Here is a 26,608-nt window from a genome sequence, read left to right on the forward strand (position 1 = left end):
CTCCTGTGGATAGGCATCCTCAAGATAACACAATCCTCTTGTACCTGTCACTGCTGAGACATGATACAAACCACCAGCACAGAATATGTCAAAGTAATTGAAGCGGTGCAGGAGGAGGCTACTGTGTCCTTTTGGAAAATGACATGTATTTTTGAAATACTGTTCAGTGATTTACTGAGCGACTTAAAACAAAAGGTCACAGTTTCTGTTGCAGCGTGCATCTGTCGTAGTTTCAGCATCTGTCATTTTAGTGAGGGTGCAAAATGACCAACCTTAGTCCAGCAAAGATAACAAAAAAGAAGCTTAAAGATTATACATTCATGTTTATACTCCCAGTGTTTTCACATATGACTATATCACTGTATATGAACATCTCTGACATGCAAGATAGTCTTTAGTCACCACACCCAGAAACAAAATGAGCTTTCTTGCATTATTCATCTGCATAACCTATAGTGAAACCTGCAGCTCTCCCTGATCTTTTCTTTGACAATTTTATTAGATCTGCAAACTCATTTTCACTGTGTCTGACAATTTTATCTCATTAACATTTTATTGAAGCGGCAGTTTTCATTGCTATAAAAATCAAAGGCACAGTGAGCCACTAACAGCAGGGAGAGACTGTTGTTCCCTTTGCTCCTGCATTCAAATCCTCTTGTTCTACTCCATTGAATTGATTGGAAATCTAAAGTACACGCACCACCTGTAAATTTCGCCCGAGGCCGCTGTGTGAAGTGTGTAAAGATTTTTGGATTCCTGTTCTGGCAAATGTCTTCTTTCAGTGTGCAATTCTACCAATTATGACAGAAAGTGGGAAAGTTTCCACCATCAGGCTTTTTTAAGGACATCTCAGCAGTGGAATTTGTATTGGTTTCAACAATGGCATGATAAATGAGGGCTGGTATCAGCGCTGATTAATGAAGTCTTCATTATCTCCTGTTTTCCCGCTTCTTTTCATTCCCGCTCTCATGTGGTCTCATTGTTTTGCCTGGTTAGATTGCGCCGATTTTGTACTCCATAATGAGACGGGGAACAAAAGCAAAGTACTTTTTCACTTCTCCTCCTGCACGATGCTTACTTCTATTGTCTGCATCCTCAATGAATGACTCCTGAATGTCACTCTGTTTTTTATTTTTATCTCTCCCTCCCTCGTTTTCTGCAAGCAATTCTCATTGATTCTTAACCATGAATGGTGACTGGAATGAATGAGAAGACCTTTCCATTTATAACACTGCTGACTTTTCACTGTGCTGGGTTAGTAGGCGGCTTCAAACCACAACGCCGATTTATGACGTTCCATTTATTTATCAAATATGTGTGTGTGTGATTTTAAATGACATGACTAAATGTCAGATGTTGGCAGTGTTTGGTGACTATCTGTCTTTTTGAAGGAACAGCAGTTGTAATGCTACATGGCAATGTGCATATCCTATTAGATAGTATCTATTACAGAAATGAAATTATCCTCAGTTAATTTGATTTGGATAATATTAGGCTAATAGAAGTGTGCAGTTCTCTGTGCTGAATATGAATTGAGTGAACAGGATTGCACATTCATGTGGCATACAGTTGCATCGGTGGGATTTCAAGGCTGTCTTTTTTATCCTTCGCTGTTCCTCCATCCTTTGCTCTCTCTCTCTTTTTCCTTTCTCGGACATAATCTTGACACAAAAAGAGTACAGTAATAACAAAAGCCAGCCACTGTGCAGCGCCGACGAATTTAACACTAAGTGAAATAGATGACTTTTGTCTGGCAGGGCAGCACGTAAGCGAAGCAATAATGAAATTACATACATCGCTCATCTCCACTGAAAAACGTCTTGGTAATGCTTGAATGCTTTGGAGGCTTGTAAATAAGAAATGGGACATTTTCTGTGACAGCCGTATACAATGTTCTCGAGGAGTTATTGTGTCTGTGGAGACTATTGCTTCTTTTTCCCCAACACCTGAGACAAAATTACACATGCCTACATCAAGAGCTTTTTTAAAATGTTTGGGACTAGTCTATGTCAAGCTCCAAGTGTTCAAGAGGTTGTTGTTTTTTACATAACTGAGACCAAGTCCTGTGAATGATTGCCCCTACAAATTAAATGTTCAAGGTGTATGGCTATGCAAGACTTGCCCAGCTGGCAGTGGGGCTCTCTGGCAATGTCACATTGTTAGTCCACCATTTTGATCCAGACTAAAGTATCTCAACAAATTTTCTACTGTCAGACTTTTTCTGTCGTGCCACCATGAGGTTAACATTTATAGTCTTGAGTCAAATGTCTCAACAACTAGCCTATTGAATGGATTGTCTTGAAATTTGGTTCAGACATGATGATTCATCCAGCACCATCCATTCATTCATTCATTTTGCGTCGTGACCGCTTGGCCTGATAGGCGTCGCAGTGGGGGCTGGAGCCTATCCCAACAGAGATTGGGCGAGGGGTACACCCTGGACAGGTTGCCAGACTATCACAGGGCTGACACATAGAGACAGACAACCATTCACACGCACATTCACACCTACGGACAATTTAGAGTCACCTAACCTGCATGTCTTTGGACTGTGGGAGGAGTACCTAGACATGGGGACATGGGGAGAACATGGGAGCAAACTTCGCACAGAAGGGCTCCATCACCCCCGGTTTGAACCAGGAACCATCTTGCTGTGAGGCACCATGCCACCATCACCAAGCCAAAACTTCAGTTTGTCCAGCACCATGTGCCCACCATACCTACATGTCAGTCTACACCCTTCCCCCCCTTGGTATAGAAGCAGAAGCCCTACAGGAAATGCTAAGTTAGCATTTAGCTAGCTATAAAGTAGCAGGTTATTAGAGAGGGTTAAAACTTAGGCAACATGGTAAGGGTCACATCTCATTACTTAAAAGGTGAATCATGTTTTCATGTATAATTAAAATGGATTTTGCTATTTGGCCTTGCATTTGTTCGGTACAGTTGCACTGTGGGGAACTGCCCATTGGTCCGACAGCCCATTGGTTCGACATCACATTGTTCCGACCATATTAAACTCATTGTTCCGAAGTCCGTTCCGAAATCATCATGATGCCCTGTGGTTAAGGTCTGGTTAGGTTTAGGCACAAAAACCACTTGGTTAGGGTTAGGAAAAGATCATGGTGTGGGTTAAAATGAAAAGGAAAGTGACAGATACATAAGCCGTGAGCCTGCTCCGCCTCAAGCCGGTCGCGGCGCACCATATGCGCGCTGCGAGCCGTTCAGCACCGCGGACAGTCGGACTAATGAGATGTCGAACCAATTGGCTGTTGAACCAATGACATGGACCCGCGCTGTGTCATGGTTCAAATAATGTTGGTGGGTTTGTCTTGTATGTGTGATGGGCGTGGTTGTGTACACTCCAAACATAATGCATCCACAGCTATACATCTCCAAAAACCTACTGACACTCCCATCAGCCTCAGCTAACGTGCTACTGAAATGTTAGCATGCTAACTCGTTAAACTGAGCCGGTGAACACAGTAAACATTAAACCTGCTAAACGTTAGCATGTTAGCATTCTTATCGTGAACATGTTTGCATGCCGACCTTAGCATTTAGCTCAAGCAATGCTGTGTCTCAGTAAAGTCTCATAGCTGCTAGCATGATTGCAGACCTTTAGGCCTTGTTCATCGCGAAAAAAAAAAGAGTTGTCTTAGTTTTTACTGCCAGGCAACTTGTGGTCATCTGGCAAGGCACTGTGCTGGCAAATAACATACATGCAAGCAAACATTGCTGATAGATTACTTTGTAACATGAACAACATATTCCTAGGCTACTGTTTACCTCGTGTTTGTCGTAACAACAGATAATATCATTCAAATCCTTTCTGTGAGTATTACACTGTTTTGGTATCTGATAAGCCTTTGAATGCGTCAGTCTGTTACCCCAGCTGGACTTGTCTGAATGTCCAGGCTTGTCTTGTTCATCAGTTTTACTGGGTCAAAACATGGGATTTAAATATGAATTATATTTTTGCTTTAAATCAAGTTAAAGATCCAAACCCAAGTCTCAAGAGTCAAGCACATAGCTCCACTCTCATCCCATATTAGGCTTGTACTGTATTGCGTCAAGATGGGAGCTCAAGGCAGAAATGTGCATCTCAGCACTGATATGGTATCAGTATCGCTGAGTAGATCACTTTTATCAGAAAAAAAATCTGGGAAGGCTGCTGTATCCTTCTTGCAGAGCTCTATGCTCACTTCATAGCCTCTCTGTGGAAAGTGCACATCTGTCTTGTTTAATAGGTACTAGTGGTGGTAGCTGGACGGGGGTAAGCTAGTGGTACATGCACAGCCTGCAGGAAAATGTAGTAGGCTACACATGCACACTCTACCACAAAATAACAGTATTTTCACTTCCTGCCACTTCTCACCTATTGCACAGCTGCGTCTCTTTTTTACCAGAGCGACAGAACACCTCTCAGCACGACATCGTTTTCATCTTTCTGTGTGTATCCATAGGCTGCTGTGTGTGTCTTTGTACTTGTATGTGTGCACGACTGTGTAAAATCCAAACGGCTATTGATTGATGCTGCGTGTGGCACAGCGGACACTGAGCCTGCCTTTTAACTAAATGATGTAAACACTTTAGCAGAGATGACTGCTAAACTATTTCCTTTGCACTTTAATGAGATTAAATGTTATTAAGCCTCCTCCATCTGTTCGATATTAGAGTTCTCTAGACTGTACGCTGCACTTTTAGCATTGATATTAGTTTGCTTTAATGAGGAATCACGGGGAGGAGAGGACAGGAGGACTGGAAGGAGCGAAAAATGTAATAGGCACAATATGAATAAAGCAATGTGAGGAGGAACGGAAAGGAGATAAGAGAAGAGGAAAGGAGAGAGGAGGCCAAAGGAGAGAAACGAATATGAGAGGAAAGGAAAGGAATAAAAAAGGAGAGACAAGGAAAAGGAAAGGAAAGGAAACAAGAGAAGAGAAAAGGAGAGGGAAGGAAACAAAAGGACAGGACAGAAGAGTAAATGAAATTATAGAAAAGGAAAAGGAAACGAAATAATGGGAAAGAAGAAGCAAGGAAAGGAAGGAAAGGAAAGGAAAGGAAAGGAAAGGAAAGGAAAGGAAAGGAAAAATAAAATGAAGGAAAAGAAAGAAAATTGGAGAAAGGAGAGGAGAGGAGGCCAAGAGAGATAAATGGAAATGAGAGGAAAGAAAAGGAATAAAAAAGAGAGCAGAGCAGAGAAATGAAACAAGAGGAGAGAAAAGGAGAGGAAAGAAAACAAAAGGAGAGAAAGGGAAAGAAAAGGGAAATTAGGAAAAGGGGTAAGGAAAGGAAAGGAAACAAAAGGAGAAAAAAGGGAAGAAAAAGAAAGAAAATTAGAGAAAGGAAAGAAAAGGAAAGGAATGGAAACAAAAGGAGAAAAACGGGAAGAAAACAAAAGGAGAAAAAAGTGAAGAAAAGAAAGAAAATTAGAGAAAGGAAAGAAAAGGAAAGGAAAGGAAAGGAAAGGAAAGGAAAGGAAACTGGAGGAGAGCAGTTGGCCCACCTCTGTATTGGCTTTACTCCTCAAAGCCAGTGTACGAGGCAATCCCACATCAAAGCAGCAGCGTTAGCAACCTCACACATACACACATACATTATGCAAATGCACATATACATTTTGCATGTATGCTTTATTTGCATTGCAAACATGCTTACATTTGTATTTAAAACATATTCAACTAAACACACACAAATAGACCCCTAATCCTTCCACACTGCTGACATGGTCGCACCCTCGGAGGATGAGCTGAGGCTGGTCGTCATTACTGACCCCAGAAGACAACTATACTCTCTGTCTCACTCTCATGGTGTATGAACACCCATGTGAGATTTATGCAAATATGCTCTACATGTAGTAATCTAGTTCACCAAGTAACCTAGCAACACTAGTCAGCTGGTTAGAAGTGTGTGTGTGTGTGTGTGTGTGTGTGTGTGTGTGTGTGTCCATCCCTCGGCCTGTCTGCGATTTGCATCTGTGGACACAGCTGCAGCCAGTATCCATGTATGTGCAGCATTTGGAGGAGTTAGAAGTGAGCGTGTGTGTGCCAGGAATCCGTCTACAAACTGGTAAAGTCCTGAATTACAGCTCTGTCACACTGCATGATGTTTTCTGATTTCGTCTTTGCTCTTAATTACACCTTGCTGTGATTTTTCCTTCCCTGTGATCACCTGTCAGTCAAACTTTGGGTCCAGAACATAATCATTGTTTGAGTTTCTGGAGGAGAAGTTAGAAATTCTTTATCTTGGAAACAGTAGCTGACTAACCAACCTCACTACAGAGTTCATTTTGAAGCTTTTTCTTGGGCCTTTGATCATATCACATGATCCTCTTCGACAGATTGATTTAGCCCAGTTGTCATGGATGGATTTTCATATTTCTTCACATTTTTCTCAACACTTTAAGAACCTCTTGACCATGTTGGCAAAGTAGAGACAAAGATTGTCAGTTGGCAGCATGAGAGGTGTGTGTGTGAGAGTGTATGTGTGTGATATGATAGATCATTCATGCTTAGAATATGAGATGGGCAAATCAGTCCTCCTGCCAGTTTACAAGCATGTTTGGCCAACCCATTAAATGGCAATTACCTGTGGTTGTTAGATTCATAGATATGGGTTAGAACAGGCCTGCCACACCTACTGTTATGTTCAGAGGCTGTCATCAGCCCACTGAATGTCTGTTGGCATATCTAATGTTATGAAATTGTCGCAGTTTTGTCAGTTTCCACTCTTTAGGGCCAAAAACTTTCTGCTTAGGTTCAGGAAAACATCATGGTAGGTCAGTTAAAATAAGTCAACGCTGATTTTTGGTTTCACACTGGACACAATTCAGCTCTCCCAGGTGAAAGTCCTATATTTGTTTGACCCATCTATTGTCCGTCCCTTCCATCCACCACAAGTTTTCCTTCTCATTCTTTATACTTTGTCACTTCAGGGTCCATTATTAACACCGGGTAAGTGCCAAATGCAGGTACATTTTCTGTTTGGTGAGTAAATCTTAGAAGGCTATCGGTCACACCGGTGGATAAATGTTTGCACTAAATAGTCAAGATAGCCAAGAGTTTATACTGCATTTTTGTTTCATTCATGGTCGCGCTGCTTCTGTCCTCTGTGTCAGACACGAATTTCTCACTAACACAGCTACAGGGACTTCATGGTGCATTCAATTGCCTCCTGTAGACTCCGTAAACTATACTTGAATAGCCACGAAGGTTGTTGAAAACAGCAAAGGTTCTCATTTTTTCTTGTTTGTTTCAGTAGGGTTAGGGAAATACATTCGTAAGTTTATTCCAGGGTGATGAAAAGGGGTCTCCGACTGATGGACCCAGGATTTAGGAGGAGCAAAGCGGATTTCGTCCTGGTCGTGGATCAGTGGACCAACTCTTGATCCTTGCAGGGGTGCTGGAGGGGTCTTGGGAGTTTGCCCATTCAGTCTACATGTGCTTTGTGGACTTGGAGAAGGCTTATGACTGCATCCCATGAGGAGTCTTGCAGGTACTGCGGAAATACGGGGTACTGGGGTCACTGCTATGAGCCATCCAGTATAACCAAAGTGAGAGCTATGCACGCATACTTGGCACAAAGTCAAACTTGTTTTTGGTGGGTGTTGGCCTCCACTGGGGTCGCCCCTTGTCTCCAATGCTGTTTTGATATTCATGGACAGGATTTCAGCTCAGCCTGCTGCCCCCGTGACCCGGCTTCAGATAAGTGCTGAAAATGGATGGAATGGATTTTTAAAAAATAGATGCCAAAATCACAACAATATCCTGTTAATTTCTACATGAGCAGATTTTAAAAATTCTATTTAAAAATCAAATCAAGTTGCAAACCCCATAATATTCTGGTTCAACAGGTCCCCTGGTACCTCTGTGATTATTCTGAGAATGTTCTACTGCATAATATATTAAATAATCAAAAACTAAAGTCATATCCATGTGTATACAATTTAGCCACTAAAAAATATACATAAACTAAACTATCACTTACCGCCTGTCTGCTGCTCCTGCTCTCGACTGTGCGGTAGCTTGGCTGTTGGATTTTTTATCTACCAGTCCCCTTGGCCAGTAAGTCAAAAAGTTTATTTTGGACACTATGTCACTTGACTTCCTCTTTTGCTTCTGTTGTTCTTATGCAGCCACAAGAGGTTTTGCCTAATAGTAAACGGCCATTCCATGCCCTGATAATGGCCTTCTGAACCTAATAGGTGTGGCAGGACCCCTTCTAACCCTTATCTATGATGCTTATTACTACTGATAATGGCCATTTAATGGCCTGATAACAGCTGAACCAACTCGTTTGTTGAGAATAACAGTTCTGATTCTGAAGTTGCTGATTAAACAGTCCTTCAAAACATCTATGTCATTGTTTTACTACTGATGAAGTCCAAGTAGAACAGCACAGTCAGGTGAAAATGGAGGTTTTTAAAAGACCATTTCACAGACGTTGACACTTTAAAGCGACCAAACTTTATGACAGTGGGAAGACACTTTGAGCTGCTGTTCGCCGTGTGTGTGTGCCCTTGTGTGTGTGTGTGTGTGTGTGTGTGTGTTGATTCTCCTCTGAGCTGTGGTTTCTGCATCTACCTTTGATTTTCTGTCAAGAGAGTTTGTAATACAACACAACACGAGTGACTAGAGAGACAGAGAGAGAAGGAGAGTGGCAGAGAGGGGGAGCGAGGGGGAGACACAGCGAAGGAAAGAGAGTTGTGAAGTGACAACTTAAGAGCTGAGGAGAGACAATGTGGATGTAGAAAGAGAGAGAAGGAAAGAGTGAAGAAGAAGGAGAGGAGAAGTTCCCAGAGCACAGTCACTACAGTGTATGTGACTGTGTGTATGTTGAAGGACTAGTGCCCTCCTACAGAGGGTCAAGGACTGATGTCTAATGACTGACTCCCTGAATGGGCCTGTTCTGCTATTCTCTCATTGATCTCCGATTAACCTCGTCTAATATCCCCGGCAATGTCCTCTCATGTTATGTGAGGTACAGAGGGAAAATGTGGGCCAATTACTACCAAGCAGCACTCTGCTAAGTGGTGTTGGTATTTTCCTTCTCATTAAGTCACAGTCAGAAGCCTTCTCAGGCTGTTTTCGGTGGCGTAAACATACAGCTCAATGCTAAATGTGATTCTTCATCAGGTTCATTGAAGACGCGGGAATACATTTTGACCAGTTTGATTTTATTGTATACAAGAATAAAGGAAGAAAGTCCATCAAATTCCTTGTCAGTTGAGAAAATGTACTCACTGCCCATTCAGGTACCTTCTTTTTGATATCCTTGGTCACATGGAGCATAGCATTTCCTCTAAAAAGTGCCCTGCACATATTTAGATTTGCATTGACCCTGCAGAAATTCTGAAAACCTGCATTTTTCAAAGATGCAAAGACTTAAACAGTTTGAAGTTGTTGGAGTGCCACAAAACCTCTTAGGGAGAAAGACGGGGTTGGTGGATTGCCCTGCAAAGTGTTTGTTCTGACATTAGAGATTGCTGCGCATCCTATCATCTGTCAACACTGGTTTCTTTTAACACTGTATCTGCAGATCTAGAAAAGACTTAAAAAGCATAAAGTTTCTTTTAAAAGCCTTAGAACAAGGATAGTCAACTTGCTTTGCCTAGAGGCCATGTTTTCAAATTGACAGGGCCATGGGCCAGTCATGTTTTTGATAAACCAGCTCTATTTTGATGGTTTTTATGCACTCTGGCACCTTATTTACATTTGAAGTTTAAAAAACTTGCCAGTGTCGATCAGTTCACTTCATTGTGAATTGGAAAATGGTTGGGGGGCACCTGCACCCAATCACTGGACAGATTTGGCCCATGGGCTGTAAGTTGAGTTGCCTTGAAAACAGAGATCCAAGACAGGGGTGTCAAGCTCATTTTAGTTCAGGGGTTACATACAGCCCACTTTGATGACAAGGATGGGTGTAGTGTGAAATGGCATTATTGTTTATTGACTTACCAGCAATGTATTTCACAGTTAGCTGATAGTCTAGTAACGATGGGACTGCCCTCATGTCCTACCATGCCTGTATATTGCTGATCTAGTGTTTATTTAATAGTTTAAAGTTTTCTATTAGGCCTTTATGCTCCAGAATGCAAATGTGACTTTGTATTAATATAAAGTCAACCGTTTAGATTTATTTCAACCATTAGTGAGGTGGCTGTTAGATTTCTTGAGACCAGCTAGGTAAGTAGGGAGATGACACAATGTCAACTAAGTCTCTGGAAAGTTTCACTGGTTCCTTAGGGGAAGTTGAAGTCGATGTATTACTTCAGAACTAAAGTCTTCCAAGAGGAGACTTGTGTATCTGTAAGGAATGAAAAAGTTATGTCCCTGTCTGCAGACGTTGATAGGCTCAGGGATTAAGGAACTTCCGCAGACCTAGTACCTCTTCATCGGATCTGACAGTAGTCCAATACAATGAATTACTGTAAGTTTAACTTTCAAAAACAATCAATCCAAAACTTGTCAGAGCTCTTTAAGTTATAGAGAAAAGTCAAGTGGACACAATTAAATGGGGCTGTGATGTTTTACAGTGTAAAGTCTTTCATGCTATAGACAGTATTAATCCTGTTTTTTTTATGTATCTGATTGGACTGGTGGGAGATGGTATCCATCTAAAAGTGGAATAGTTGCGACAGTAGACTGTGTGTGCAGGAGGCTCTTTCAGTTTCAGTCAGCACCAACAAACAAACACTGTCACCACTGCCAGCTACAGTAGCGAGGAAGCTATCGTCTCATAATGGGCAAGTGCCAATTCTAATCAATTTAAATGAATCATTTTTAATTGGTAAATCCATCCATTCATTTTCTGCCGCTTGTCATGATCCATGTTGTGTTAATTTAATTGATTATATCATTAGGAGTTATTGTTATATACTGCTGGGAAGTACCGACAAAAATGTGATATAATAGATAATTCTAGGCCAGATCTTCCCGGCTGGTTTTCCATCATACTTTGGGTGGTGTGATTGTAAAACAGGTATTAAATTGCATTTTATGTGGTATTAAAGAAGGTCTTAAAATATAACACTGAAGAAGCCCTGTTTAACCATGACTGCAATCGATCTTAGCCAAGTAGTTTTTGTGTCTAAACTTTACCAAAGCGCAACCACAGAGGTGGCGTGATAGTGGTGCTGGATCAGACAACATCATGGGTTGTTTGGGAAAGCAGTTTGTCTGTATTTTGTGCTGCCACCACAACCAAAATTCCTGATGAAGAAATAAAGTTCCATGAATTGAACTTGATTTAAAAATAGTTATGCTGACCTCCAGGTCCTGTAAACTTAAGCAGTCGGACTTGTTTAATTACTGCATGTCACCAAATGTCAAAAACCTTTGCAACAGTTGTCTCTGCTAACGTGTTGTAAGAGGAGGAGTGAAAGTGAAAGAATTGGAGGTAGGATTAGGATGGAGAAAGCAGATTGTGCAATAGAATATAGGAAAGATGAGGGATGGGAAAACAGGGCAAGAGGAGGAGACTAGGAAAGCAAGATAGAGGAATTGCCCCCTAGGCACTCTTCAAATTTGCCCTTATGATGGGAGCATATTTCCCCTGTGTTATGGCCATCATCTCTCTCTTTCTCACTCACATTCACTCCTACACTCTCTCTGCCTCTCACTCCAACATTTCCTCTCCGTCTGCCTTGCTGCATTTCTGCTACATTTTCCTCCTCTCACTCTTCTCTGCCTCTTATAGGTGTCTCAAGTAGTCAGTTGTCAGCCATCTTCACCAACACCTATTTTTATGTCCAGCGTGCGTGCGACTGCACATGGATGTGAGCTTGCAGGTGCAGGGTACCCATCTGCACCGACGTATTTTCATATTAACTCTTGCCAGTTCCCACCTGAAAGTGTGCAGCTTCAACATTTTCATCCAAACAGATATGAATGCTTACCAGGCCAGTAAGTGCCTTGCATTTTTTAAAAGCCTAAGACATCATCTTTTCTTCATATTTCTTACCACTTATTCCACATCCGCCTCCCTCTCCGTAGGCACAGAGCTGACGTGCCCGCCTAGCCCAGCACTGTAGTCATATTTTACGGGTCCTCTTCCGCGGGTCACCCTTGAAGTGCTCCATCTTTCCCATCATCCTTGATTCTTTCTGGATCACGATGGGTTAGCCACGGCAGTCACCCGTCTGCCAGAGCAGTGTGTGTGGCGTGTTGTGTGTTTGTGTATGAGAGAAGGCTGTGGAAAAATTAAAATAGATCATTCATGGCTGAAAGCTGAGAAGAGCAAATCAGTCCTTCTGCCAGTTTCCCAGCATGCATGTCTCTCTGGCTGGCGAAGAAGGAAGTGCAGGCCAACACACAGCTGAGCCAATCCTCTATTATTTCTATTCCCATTTTTATATGTTTCACTATTGTCTGTCGCACTCTCTATTATGGGTATGCACAGCTCCAGTGGTTAATGGCATCTTTGAAGTCTACTGTACTGGCACATATGGACAGATACCAGACTAATGAAAACTTTCCCATTGTTTGACTGCAATTCTATAAGGGTTCTGTGCAGTTCCACTTCTCGTATTCTCAAATGAGTCCACATATCTGGCCCTGACCATGCTGTGGCTTCGTTCATTGTATCTGCAGTCAAACAAAGCCAGTTTTCAGGCACACAATACCCACTGCCGCGCAGCGTCATCCCATTTCAATAAAAGCCCAGACAGTGGCTGCCTTGTCCAAATGATTGTCTCTCATTGTCTCACATTCTGGTAGCAAAATGAAAACCTATTTAAAGTAATCATGACAGTTTACATATATACAATATATACTGAAGGAACAGTTAACAGTTAGGTTAAAAACACTTTCTTTCTGAGAGTTGTCTCTTTCCAGAAGTCATGACCAGGTTACTTAAGATAATCCACAGACCTTGTTGTGAGCAGTTTCATGTAGGAACTATTTCCTTTTTGCCAAACTACTCCCCCCAACTGTGTCACAGTGGAGAGAAGGAAGTGTGCATCTACTCATGGATGTGAGGCTTGTGCTCATGACAGTGTGACAAGAAACATTAATGGCATCCTTGTCAGTTCAGCTGTAGCATAAGCTAGCTCAGTGGTGCTAGGAGAGCTAGCAGTAAATGCATGCGTCCTTCTGCATGATAATACGGTTGGCATGTGTGGTGAACTATTTTCTTTCTCTACTGAACTACACCCCCCCAACCGTATCACAGTTGCAGAAGGAAGTGTGCATCTACTCATGGAAGAGAGGCTCATGCTTGTGAAATCCCAAGATGTAAACATTAATGGCGTCCTCTTCAGGTGAGCCGTAACATTAGCTAGCTCAGTGGCACTAGGTGAACTAGCAGTAGATGCACGCTTCCTTCTGCGCAGTTGAGATTTTTGAATGTTTTTGTGCTTCGAGCACCACAAGCCGAGTGCCATCTAGTTCCATTATATTGGAGTGAAGGCAGACATCACTATGGCTGATATCTCCAACACTCAGCAACTAACATCAAGACAATCTAGACTGATAAACAGCACTACAGGTAAGAGGGAAAATATGAACTTTTGATTTTGGGTGAACCGACCCTTTAAAAGCTATTTTTGCTTCCTCAAATAGCTGTGACATAAAATGCTGTATATTACTCGTACTCGTCGTCCTCCGCTTATCCGGGTCCGGGTTGCGGGGGCAGCAGCCTCAGCAAAGAAGCCCAGACAGTCCTCTCCCCAGCCACTTCCATCAGCTCTTCCGTGGGAACCCCAAGGCGTTCCCAGGCCAGCCGAGCGATGTAATCCCTACAGCATGTCCTGGGGTGGCCCCGTGGTCTCCTCCCAGTTGGACATGCCCGAAACACCCCCCAAGGGAGGCGTCCGGAAGGCATCCTTACCAGATGCCCGAACCACCTCAACTGGCTCCTCTCGATGTGGAGGAGCAGCGGCTCTACTCTGAGTCCCTCCCGGATGTCCGAGCGCCTCACCCTATCCCTAAGGCTGAGCCCAGCCACCCTGCGGAGGAAACTCATTTCGGCCGCTTGTACTCGCAATCTCGTTCTTTCGGTCACTACCCAGAGCTCGTGACCATAGGTGAGGGTTGGCATGTAGATTGACCGGTAAATCGAGAGCTTCACTTTCTGGCTAAGCTCCCTTTTCACCACAACGAACCGGTTAAGCACCTGCATCACTGCTGACGCCGCCCCAATCCGCCTGTCAATCTCCCGCTCCATCCTACCCTCACTTGTGAACAAGATCCCGAGATACTTAAACTCCTCCACCTGAGGAAGGACCTCCCCCCTGACCTGGAGTGGACAATCCACCCCTTTCCAGCTGAGGACCATGGCCTCAGACTTGGAGGTGCTGATTCTCATCCCAGCCACTGAGAATGTATATTAATTAATGAAATATATACCGTTACATGCATTCTGTGGAGGTGGCATATTTTATCGTCAGCTGGTTCATTCATGCTCCACCATCACTGTATTGCAATCTACTGACTGGTCACATTCAGTCATATTGAGGTGTTCATGTTCACTCGTCCTGCCTCCTGACAAGCATATTTGCTTTAAGTGAGAAAAAACATACCAAAATGCATGTATCATTTCCGGTATTTCTGCTGTTGAATTTACATTATCTCGCTGACATGAAACACACTTTGACCCACAACTCAAAGCGATGGCAGAGAGCGGGCAGACTCAGCTGTGAGCAAAGTGGGTCAGAGCAGCTGGCATGATCACATGAATATTTAAAATGAAGCAGCTCCAGACTGAAGCCTCTGTAACAATCACGTTGATGCCAAGCGGTGTTAAACAATGACAGCATGTTGTACAGCTCCAACTCCCTACTGAGCAGATACAGAATATAGTTCTGCCTACACAGAGAGGAGGGCAGGAGTTTACCAAAAAGGAGTGGAAGTGCAGAGAGAAAACAAGAAGATATAGGTAGGGTCGAATCAAATAGAAGCAGTATGTTCAGATTTGAAAAGATCCCTGAAAACACACAAGAACACAGGAAGCAACTATTGTTTGGTGTATAAAGTGTGTGTACAAAATACTGTAGTACTCCAATTATCCAACAAAAAAAGAAATGAAGAAGAGAGAACACGGGTGGATGACAGAAAGATCAGTGGAGGCCAAGAGATGAAGAATGGAAACAAACTTTGTAATTAACTCAACACTGAGAAGTGCTGACAGGCACAGAGCCAGAAGGACTGACAGGTTAAGACAAAAAAAAAAAAAGAAAAAACAAAGAAAGGAGGAGAGCGTAGGGAGGGAGAGACATGACTGGAGGATGGATAGAAGTAGGTCAGGAGGAGAGACTGAGAGGAGAGAGAGACATGTGGAGAGATGGATAGAGGGAAGGAAATAAAGGAAAGAGACAGCCGACGTTCTGCTGCGTCTTTTATACCTCTCTATCTTTTCACTTGTCTGTCTGCAGATGGATGTCTTTTTTTTTTTTTTGTTTTTTTAATGTGTTGCAAGCTCAACCACACATGCGGGCCCGTGCGTGCGTGTCACCGTGACTGACAGTTCCTAGCCGGCAGCCTGCTCCAAAGCCAAAGACTTCATAATAAACAGAACATGGTTTAATTTACGCCTCCAGGCAGAGCGGCGCTGCTCACTTTGCTGTCTATTCATAAATGGGGACACACACATGCAGGCATGACACACTGCAAAAGATATCCACCTCGCCAAATGAGTTGAGATACATACGTGTATCTTTATTTTTGTTTTTATCTCTAAGAATTTTGCACTTTCTGTGCAAGGAAATATAACTATAATGAACAGCAGTTATTGTGCATATTATTTTAGTTTTATAAAAGTAAATTTTTTGACATAGTGATGGAAACTGTTTCAAAACGTCAGGCGACTGGGTGGGCTTTTCCCATGACAACGGTTGACGGACATTTGGTGCTGCTAGGGGAGGTTCATTGATTGTGAGGTGGGACTTGTGGGTACCCATAGGCCCCATTTTCATTCAGATATCTTGAGGTGAAAGTTTAAGTGACCCCCTTTGAAAATGCCAATTTTAGCAGTATTTTTTAGCCTCTATTCCATCAAGCAATGCCCACATGGTTGGTACCAATCAATGCATTAGGTTGTCTAGTTTCCCATGATGCCACTTCCTCCGCCTTAGCTTAAAAATTGAGCACCCCACATCCTCTTAATGTCAGTAATGTTAGCCCCCCCCCCCCTTTTGGGCACCACTGGTCCTAGCCAAGATGCGGCCGTATCCACCCAGGTCCCACAGCTGTCAGAAATCCGTCCACGGTGGGACGCTGACTTGGCGAGGCCCGGTCGTCACGGCTACCCCAATGACACGGCTTGATATGGATGTGCTTCCTGGGTGGCAGCTCTCATTCAGCCAATCAAGGCAAACAGGCCAAGCTCTATTTAATGATTACACCAGCATCTGTCCCCTATCTCTCATCTCTGTAAGAGAGCCGGCAAACACGAGCACAGATAGACTTGCAGGAGCGCGGCGACTCCCATCCAGCCGAGCGGCTCGATTCCAGGCTTTCATCGACTCATTTCATCTCAATTTAATCAAATCTAGAAATGACAGGAAATGCTCGTGTGCATTATAAAGAGGCTGCGTGCCCTTGATTCATTATATAGTTAGTGGAGAATGTGGTTAATAGAGGATGAGATTACAGCAGCAGCAATTAATGCCAGTCCAATAAAATACATGATTACCACATTTGGAGTGTAATCTCAGTGCTTATCCATGTGCTGAAAAGAAAGGTAATACAAAGATTGGCTGTTTCCATTCTGTTTACATTTGCTTACAGCAACCAGAGTGTGTGGGTGATGAGGTTTACACTGTGCAACGTTGTTGCTGCAGCTTGGCAAGGTGTATTGATTTCATTTGTTTCGTGGAGAAGATCCCATCCTCTCCTGCACTGGAATACAGCAGGGTTAGTTTCTGCCTGTTCACCTGGATATTGTGAATCATGTTAATGTTCGGCTGCTACTCAAACACTGAATTCACCCTGTAGTTGATAACGCGGAGGTCTGTGAATTTGCTTGGACACTTGCCGACGCTCTCTATCTCCCCTGCATTAGGATGCAGGTGATCGATAAACGCACACTTTTCCTCAGCTGTAAATCATGCGAAAGCTCCGGGACTCCCCACGGGCATGGATGGAGGAAAAAGAGACAGACAACAAGGAGCGCCTGAGCTGATGAATATAACGATAAACAGGAGAGAGGAGCAGGAGGTGCTAAATGGGAGAGCGAAGCAGAAACTGAAGGGGCACTGTGAGAAAGAAAGAAAGGCTAATATTCTTGATTTATCAGCCCAGCAGCCGTTGAGATGAATGAGGAGAAGAGAGCTGTCTGTGGCCCCCTTATTGCAGCCTGCGGGATGAATGCTCACTATTGCACTGTTTGTCTTTGCTTGGGTAAAAAAGAATGAAGTGCAGCATCAATAAAAATGTTAATCAGAATAAGGAGAAAAAAACACATTGTTGTCACTTTCAATTTAACAGGCCACTTGATAGAAGAGAGAAAACAATCTGGACATCAATCTACAAAGTCCATTTCTTTTTTGTTGTGATTCATTTGAAAAGTCGTACAATAAATTACACTCCACTGCACCTCCCACCTTTCTGTCTCACGCAAACATATACAGGGCAAAAATCAAATACGTTATTCATGCCTGTAAGCACTCAGAATCATATTGTTTATGGAATATACCACTGCTTTCTCATGTTATAGCCATCAGTGTATCCTGATACATTATTTTGCCTGGTCTTGATCTTGAAATCTCAGCAGCTACTGAGGTAACACAAGTGCAGTGATCAGCAGCACCTCATCATCTCTCAGTTAGTCTGTGTAATGAGACAGTTAAATATTACTGACTGCAAGACTGAACACTTGATTCAATTATTTGATAAGATTCCCCAATTTTTATGCATAAACACGCTGCGTTCACTCCCATCTCCCCAGATACACCGTCTCAACTGTTGCTCTTTTTTATGCCTCCAGGTGATACCGGTGCAGCCCTGTCACGCCCACAGCGCCCCCTTTCGGCCCGGACGGCCCACCACGCCCCGGCGCCTGTGAAAGGGTACCATGTCAGCCGTAGCATGTCCCAGCATTCCTCCGGTGGTGGCGGAGGAGGCCCCTGCCACTGCTCACCTGATGACTGTGACGGCCTGGGCAGAGACTACTACCAGGGTCACAGCGATGGCCACTATTACCCTCCAGGGGGTCCGGCTGAGGCCCTGGCGCTGGAGAGGCACCATTCCCACTCCCACTCCCATAGTCACTCTGGAGGGGGAACCTTTCCCCGCTCCCACCCGAGCCAGCACCCACCTCTCCAGTCGTTTGACTCTTGTGAAGAGTGCCTGTCGTCAGGCCACGGAGGGAAGATGCACCGCATTCCCCCGAACTTGATGGACCAGTTTGAGAAGCAGGTGCCCTTTCATCCTGATGGCTTCCACACGCTGCAGTACCAGCGCACCGCTAGTGGGGGTGCTGAGCCGCGCAGTGAGAGCCCCTCACGTATCCGCCACCTGGTCAACTCAGTGCAGCGCCTCTTTGCCAAGTCCCATTCCCTAGAGGCACCGACCAAACGGGAGTACAACGGCACAAGAGGAGGCGGGGACTACCGTGGCGAGAGAGGAGGAGGCCACAGGAGCGGAGGGGAGGATGGAGGAGGCCACTATACAGGTCACCAGCCCCGTTCTACCAGGAGGTCCAAATCTCGAGAGCGTAGCAAGAGTGGAGACTCGCGGCACGAGTCGGGCAGGCGCCACCGCAGCAGGACAGCAGGCTGGTGGAGCTCTGACGACAACCTGGACAGCGACAGCAGCTTCCTAGTCAGCGGGGGTAGACGGGGATATCCTAGCGGCCATGAGAGTCTGGACGCAGCCATCCAGGAGCTCACCATGAAGAGGCCCAAGGAGCGTGGTGGTGGTGGTGGTGGGGGGGGGCCGGGACCTGGGGAGTGCATGGCCTGTACCACAATGGCTCTGGCCGGTAGTGAAGGAGGGGGACACCACGGACACCACGGCCACTCCCTGAAAAGGAGCACCTGGTCAGCCATGACAGTGAGTCAGGCCAGGGAGGTGTACCCTTCCGCCAGGGGAGGAAGCTACGAGAAGGCTCTTGTGCCCATGGAGAGTAAGCTGAAGGAGAGGACCTTTCACTACCTGCAGGTGTGTGTATGCTTGCATGTCAACCAATGATTCTGTGTGTGTTTTTGTGTAGGAAATATAGTATGTGGATGATTTTATTGCTGCTCATTACCTGTCTCATGCAGGTTGACCCTTAGCTCCAGGTTATAGGTTTTGCATCAAGAATTTCACACCTTCTTCTCTGAGTCATAACTCAAACTGGGGTGCATGTTACTATTTCTGGTGATGGCAGTGTTTCTAGCGCCACTTGAGATAAGCATCTATAAATCACTTCAAAATCATGTTAAGACAGTGCTCTTGTAACTACATCATCCCTATTAATCACCAAATTTGGACTCATTCCTCTCTTTCAAAATGATTCCATCATATTGTTTGAAGCCTATCAGCTAATGCAGCACAACGCCGTGGTGCAGAGTCCCCTAAATGTAAAGAAATATAGGCTAAAATGGGGCTCATGTGTCGTTGACGACATAACACTTCCTGTTTGCATGACTAAAAACATGACGGTAGTGCCAAAAAACTGGGGTTCAGTACAGGGTTGAAAGGGTTTGACGTCAACCTGAGAGACTGTCACAGAGCAGTGATTGTCTCCCACGCTGAGAGATTTAATGTCTCTCCCAACAATCCATCTCCCAGATCCAGTCATCACAATCAATCACTGAATCCGTGCAGTTTTCCCTTTGCCCTCTCTCTCATTTTCTATACATGAATCCCCCAAAATGAGAAGCTAATGGCTGTTACAGTGCACCTACAAAGTCAGCTGAAAGAGCTCACAAACACACACACAAACATACACACGCACAAACCTCCAGCTGTGCTGAGGTAGAGCTGCCATGCAGGCTGTGTTTCTACGGAAACAGCAGGTAGCCACAGGGGTCCCTGGTGTTTTTCCAACTCTCATCCTTTAGACACAGCTGAGGTCTGCTGATAGAAGAGACCGAGAGAGCACGGCTGTGTGTGTGTTAGTGTTTTCAAAGGACAAACCCCAAACAATTTGCGTCTGTGCCTTCGGCTACCTTCACATTCACACCTTAGGACACAAAATGAACTTCACCACTGCAGCTTTTCTCATATCTTCAAGCGTCACTTGCAGTTTTGGGAGAAGGGAGGGGGCCGATGTGAGGAGTGAATTTTGTGTGTGCGCTTAGATGTGCTGAAGTCAGCCAGATTGATCCATGGCTTCAGAGCAGATAGCTTCCCGGAGCTGCAGATTTAGAGCTGTTCAGGTCGACTCTGCTAGTACTCGACCTCAGGACAAACAGCGGCACAGGTGCCATACTGAAGCAACAGCTCCACAGTGAAGCCTTGTTCTGTGGAAGACAACCTTCGCTGCCAGATAAGTGGAGGTAGAGACATCATGCATTCAGTTACTGACTTTAAAGGACTATTGATATTTTTATACTAAAAATGGATTACATGTCTACTTGTAAATGAAAGCGGTCACCCATCTCTGGCAGCATTTTGTTTTCTAACCTGCAACTTTAGTGTTAAAAAAAAAACTTCTAAAAACCAGCTGTGGGCGACCTGCCCTCCACAGTTAGCGGCGAGCTGTTGATCACAGAGGAGCATTTACTGGTTAAATAGCCACATATTTCCCTCAGGTGTTAAAGGCAACAAAAGCACAGAGCTAAAAGGAGAGTCAATATTGGACTTCCATTCATCAGGTGGCAAGACACACGACTCCAAATGAATGGGAATGTTGCTCCTTTTCTGCCTGTTCACTGCATCAATGTGTATCAATAACATGTCAAGTTTTGAAACTAAAAGTTTTGAAAAGATCTTGATGACCTTGACTCGACAAAGACATGAGAGATTAAAGAGAAATATCCTCATATTCAACAGTATCACAAAGTTTGTTGGTCTGATGAGCCCAAATTAGTTGTTTCCATGGCAAAAAAAATGATCACAAAGTCATGGATACAACGGAGCGACACCTGTGTTCAAGCACACACGTCATACATCGCTCTCCAAAACACACCCTCCCAATCAGTGATCTATTGAAGCTGCAAACTCTTCCCAGCTCTCCCTTTGCCTTGTCAATGCTGCTGCTGCCCTGCATCAGTACTGCTGCTTGCTCTCTCAGCCCCACCTCCAACCCAGCATCCACCTGCAGGCTCCGGCTAAGGGTGGGGATATATTTAATCGTCACACTCCAGTATCTCATATAAACGGGGAGCGATGAGGCCGGAGTCTAGAGGCCAAACTCTATCATCTACTGTTGAAATAAACATTTAAAACATGAGCTGCCTGACTGAAATAGTCTTGAAATTTCAAAGTAGAGGACTGGGAAAACAAAGTGATCCTTCTGAAGAGAAACATAAAGCTTGCAGTGCAAATACAATACATTTAAAATGAATTCAAATATGTCACGAGTGCTCCTTTAAGGAGGGGCGGATCTATGGGGTGGCATAGGGTGGCAGGTGCAAAAAATGCCTTGCCACTCAAGCTGCCAGCCCAGTTTGGGCAATCTAATATAAAATATATAGAGTGGTATGTATGTTGGAAGTTTACAAGAGCAAACTCCAATATCTGAATGCAAGGGAGGCAAGAGATGCTCCCTGCAGGTTTTACCGAGCTGCCGCTAGCCATGCCTGCAGTGGGCAGCAGCTCAGCTTTCTCCTCCAACCACACACGACTATTTATATTTATTTTTATTCACTAGTTTACTCATGTGTGACACTAATGTCATTTTTTGAGTTAAAATATCTTCATTTGGGGGCTTCTTCCAAGCCAGTATTGATACATGTGATTGTTACGGCCTCCATACAAACAGAAACAAAATCCGGCTCATTAGGGGCGGGAGGCTGCAACATATGAAAAGAGGACGCCACACCAAAGGCAACAGTTTACCCACCAGCTTTATTGTGTAACCTCAAACCATTAAACAAAGGCACAAACAAACTAAAGAGAAACAAAAGGGACTGGAGACCCCAGCCAAAAGGAACAAATGGAGGGAAGACGCTGGGCCAACCACGCAGTGGGTCGCTGCTCCCAGCGTCTCCATCTAAACTACCTAAAACATGAATTAAACCTAAAGAAAACAAAAGAGACGAATAACGTAACTACTGCCACTCTCCAGCCCAAACTAAAACAGCAAAACCCCAGCACCTAAAAGAGCATGGGGGAAAAGAACCTGCTTGGAGAGAGGAAAAACAAGGGAGGAAGAAAAAGATTCCTCCCTACCTGATCTGCTGTTTGTGAGCCATGTGCTGTGCCATGTGCCACTCCCTGTCCCTCTTGTCCCCTCCTCTCTCTACCTGAGTGTACATTGCACTCAGGTGTGAAGCAGGCAGAGGGAGACCAGGCTGCTGCACCTAACAGTGATGTTTGCAATTAAATCAGCATATATATTTATGTCACCTCATGAATACTTTTCTAGATCCATCCCTGCCTTTAAATCAGAGAGAGACAAAATATTCGTACTTCCAATGTACCAACTGGTGTTTTGTAACAGTAACATGTACGTACTCGTCCACACTGGGTCATCTCTCTCGCCTTCCTTTTGTCACACAACGAGAAAAAAACGTGAAGCAGCTTGAAGTGAAAATAACAAAAAAAAAGTTAATCTTCACAAGTCTGAATAACTGTGGTCAGGGTCAAAGGGACGTGCAAAGCTTTCACCTATGGTGTCGATGCCAACTTGACGTGTGGAGTCAGAACCCGGCGCTCTCCGTTCCCTCAGCCTCTCCCTTCCCGTCGGCCTGTGTCTGATAGATAAGGAATGATAGAAACCAGAATATGGAGTGATAGTGAAATGAAGACAGAAACAGCGAGGAAGAGAGAGACAAAGATAGACGGGGAGCAAGGTGGAGGGATGCAGAGATAGCAGAGCAAGCTCAGGGATAGAAAAGAGATAAAGGAGGTGATGGTAGCCAGGGGGCAACGCGAGAGGAGCAGAGAAAGAGCAGGAGGAGAAAATGAGAGAGATAGTAGAAGGCCAGGGGGATCAGGAGATTAGGCTGAATCATCTTTTAAGTGATGACCTTAAAAACACACACTCAGCTGGATGCCAAACCCTGGGGGCCTTGACTGTGTGTGTGTGTGTCAACGTGTGTAGGTGTTTTTATTTGGTCACATGCTCGTGCTAGACTACACACCTCACAGCATTTGCAAAAACTGAGAGATCGAGGGCTTTATGCACAAGCCGCTGCTGTCACAGTACTTAATGTTAGACGGTGTAAAGGTTTCACCATAGTGGAAAAGAAGTGGGGTCACATGTTAGACACATATTTACATCTCCAACTGAGTGGTCCTCCAGAATAATAGAATTCTCTGCGCAAGGTTAATCAGTATTCTCATCTGCTATGGTGCTAATTAAAGCTTCACTTGTCAGTTCATATTAACAGTTTATATTAACAATGAATGAAATATGTGTAATGTGAAAGGCATCAGACAAAGCCACAGAAAATTATCACCCAACCCTGCAGTTCCCGTCAGTGCTGCAGAGCCTGTTAGCCTCTTTTAGCTTTAGCTTTGGTTTTCTTGCCTACAAGCTCTGATTACATCAAAGCAATTTCTCAGATAAACTGTCCGTATGCTACCTGCAGCATCAGCCCAGGGACCGTGTCAGTTTACACCTGTTATATGCACTGTGTCTTACACAGGAAATGTACAGATTATGCTCGTTAAATGCATACAGCCTCTTTTCAAAATAAACTTACAACGCAGAACAAGAGTATGTGGTTAGGTCTAGAAGAAAACATCATGGTTTGGCTTAAAATAACTATGATTGTTTCTAAAGTAATGTAACATCATACGACACACGTCACCAGCATAGCATGCTACGTTGTTATTAAAATACCTCGACTGACTTTGGTTTCACACGGGACATGAACAGCATTCTCCCAGCTGAAAGACCAGAGTTGGACCCATCCGCCTCCTCGCCCACCCATGCTATACAGACTTTCTCTATTTATACTACTACTAAAAACTGCCACTGCCCAATGCATTTCATACCACTGCGAAGAGTACCTCTGTTCATTGGTGTTTGAAGCCGATGGCCACCGATCAGGCATCAGGATTTTAGGAGCTGGGAGTGACATCGGGCTGTCCACACACAAATAAATGTTAGCAACCAGCTGGTTTAGAATGTAGAATGTCTAGCGAGATAAAAAGCCCGTTTTGGATGACTCAGAAAGATTTTTTTCCCATGGACCTGTATGCTCAAGATCAACAGCCTGCTCAACCAGCCTCTGATGCTGGAAAATGAAGCCAATGTGTCAGAAACTGCAGTTCATTGAATGGCCACTAGAGGCTGGCTCCAAAACAGTATAATTCCCCACATTCATGACAATTTTATGGGGTTGAATTTTTGTATAACTCACACATTTGCATTTTAGAAAGGCTACACATACTTAAGGATTTGTGGCTGCTTGAGTGACAGGCTTCCTGTGAGGCTGAGCTACAGTCTGCGAGTTAGATCCACCCCTCACTTCTCCACAGTTCCATCCTCTAATCCAAATATGTTCACTTCTGGCTCTAAAAACAAGATGGCTGCAGCTAAAATGCCAGACTCGAGGCTTCAAAATGGCAGCCCACACATTTGTGGGTGACATCACGGTGGCTGCAACCATTATTCTATAGTCTATGTTACCGCTGCATTTATTTTGGCAGGCTGTGTCACATTCACACTTTTTTTTGTCGAGCTTCACATAGGCTTACATTTTGACAGGGTGATGATATAATGACCATAATCAAAGTAACTCTTTCCAGCTTGCATGTGCACGGGAAAAAAGGTGAGGGAGTGACGCTGTGCTGCTACCAGAGGAGCCACTGACTGAGATTACTCTGACCAGCCAGCAAGTTGTTAAAATGGTCTAAAAAGGCCGGGTTAAAATTCTTTTCTTGGACCGTAACTTCTCTGTGCCTTTCTTACATTTTGTCTTATCCATTTTGGCACTTTTCTTTAAATAGAGGGGTTTAAAGTTGTATTTGGGTCAGCCAAGTGTCAATTAAGCAAATAAACCAAAGGAACAATCTACCTGTTTTGCTGGCTGGTCAGACAAAAGGAAAAAGGAAGTGAATATTGGACTTATGTTCATCAGGTGGCCAGAAGCACAGCTCCAAAACATTGCTGATGTTAATTCTTTCTCAGCTGGAAATGTAAAAAGGTAATTGCTTCTCCATTTGCAGCTTTTTATGGTGAGCTCAAATGGCCAAAAAATCAATTAATGCAGCTTTAAAGACAGGAACTGTGATGTGTTTCATTGTCTCTCTTTAGAGCAGCCTTGCTCTCTGTTTTTCATCGGTCAGGTTCGCCACAAATCCTGGAATGTTTTAGAATATCATTAAATTTTAGGGGTGTGTTTCAGCATCCTGACTTAATAATGTATGTAATATATTTTCCATGATGGCCACAGTGGGAACCTATCTATGTACATTTTTGTGTTTCACATCATCGCTCGTATCAATTCTCTATGTGTTGTCTACCTCCTCAGTTTCTTGTCTTGACCGTGTTCCTGTGTGTGTGTTTTTCATTTTGTTTCCTCATCTGACTCTCATTCATCTCCCCATCTGTCTTCCTGCTCTCTGTCGGCTTAAGTCTCTGCTTCTCATTTTGCCACCCTGTGCGTCTGTGTCCATCTCTCTTTCTGCCCCTTTTCCTGTCTGTCTGCTTACATTTTGTCTGTCTGTCCACTCTGCTTGTGTTCCTGCCTTTTTGTTCATCGCTTTATTCGCTCTCTGTCTGACGGCTTCTAGCTTACGCTGTTTCTCCTTCTCTGTGTCAGTGTTTCTCCAGCTGTCAGAGTTTCTCTCTCTCTGTAAGTCCCTTTGTCCCTTTCTCCATTTCTTAAACATCATCTCCCATGTACGTGCATGAGTGTGTGTGCTCTCATCGGTGTGTATGAACATGCTTGATTTACCCATGCGGGTGTGTTGGCTTTACGCTGGGTGCCCGTGGTCGATGACTGTATGTCTGATTCATCACTCTCCTTCTGTTCGAGGTGTGAAATATTTTTCAGTCATGAAATATATTTCCTGTTGAGAAGTCCTTTGACTTTAATAGCAGATATTGGGAGGAAGCTGCCAACAGTGCAGTGAAAACGTCTCCAATATCTCAACACTAATTAATTCACACTGTGATCAACTGCTTTTCCCTTAACAGTGGTGTAGAAGAAGAATGCATACTGAACTTGAACTCATTTTAACAGTGTTTAACCCATTTACAGAAAATCTTACTAAAACCGTTTGACCATGTCTGTACATGGTTGCACTCACTATATAATGCAATTGATTAATCCTCCTCTGACCTTTGTATACTTACCTATGACTATGGGAACGCTTGTGTGAATGTGATTGCACCTTAGGTCCCTTCAGAAGACTGGGGTGGTGGATATGGCAGTGGTGGTGCAACAGACAGCGGAGGGGAGATTCCATGCCGTCGCATGCGGAGCGGCAGCTACATCAAGGCCATGGGCGACGACGACAGTGCCGACTCTGACACCAGCCCAAAAGCCTCACCCAAGTCCACCCTCATCGCCCAGAGGGATGCCTTCAGACGATCGATCAGCATGGATCAAAGGTCAGCCTTT

At 44.1% G+C, this 26,608-nt stretch overlaps 1 protein-coding gene across 1 annotated transcript in view; it reads left to right on the top strand.

Moving 5' to 3' along the window:
* dlgap3 (discs, large (Drosophila) homolog-associated protein 3) overlaps positions 1–26,608 on the top strand; it is a 160,300-nt gene that overhangs the window by 120,347 nt on the left and 13,345 nt on the right. The window contains exons 3-4 of the mRNA XM_049603056.1: positions 17,923–19,097; positions 26,384–26,598. Coding sequence (XP_049459013.1) covers positions 18,024–19,097; positions 26,384–26,598 — 1,289 coding nt within the window. The 5' untranslated portion in view covers positions 17,923–18,023. The remainder of the gene's footprint in view (positions 1–17,922; positions 19,098–26,383; positions 26,599–26,608) is intronic.

This window comes from Epinephelus fuscoguttatus, linkage group LG17, assembly GCF_011397635.1.
Source record: "Epinephelus fuscoguttatus linkage group LG17, E.fuscoguttatus.final_Chr_v1".
NCBI lineage: Eukaryota > Metazoa > Chordata > Actinopteri > Perciformes > Serranidae > Epinephelus > Epinephelus fuscoguttatus.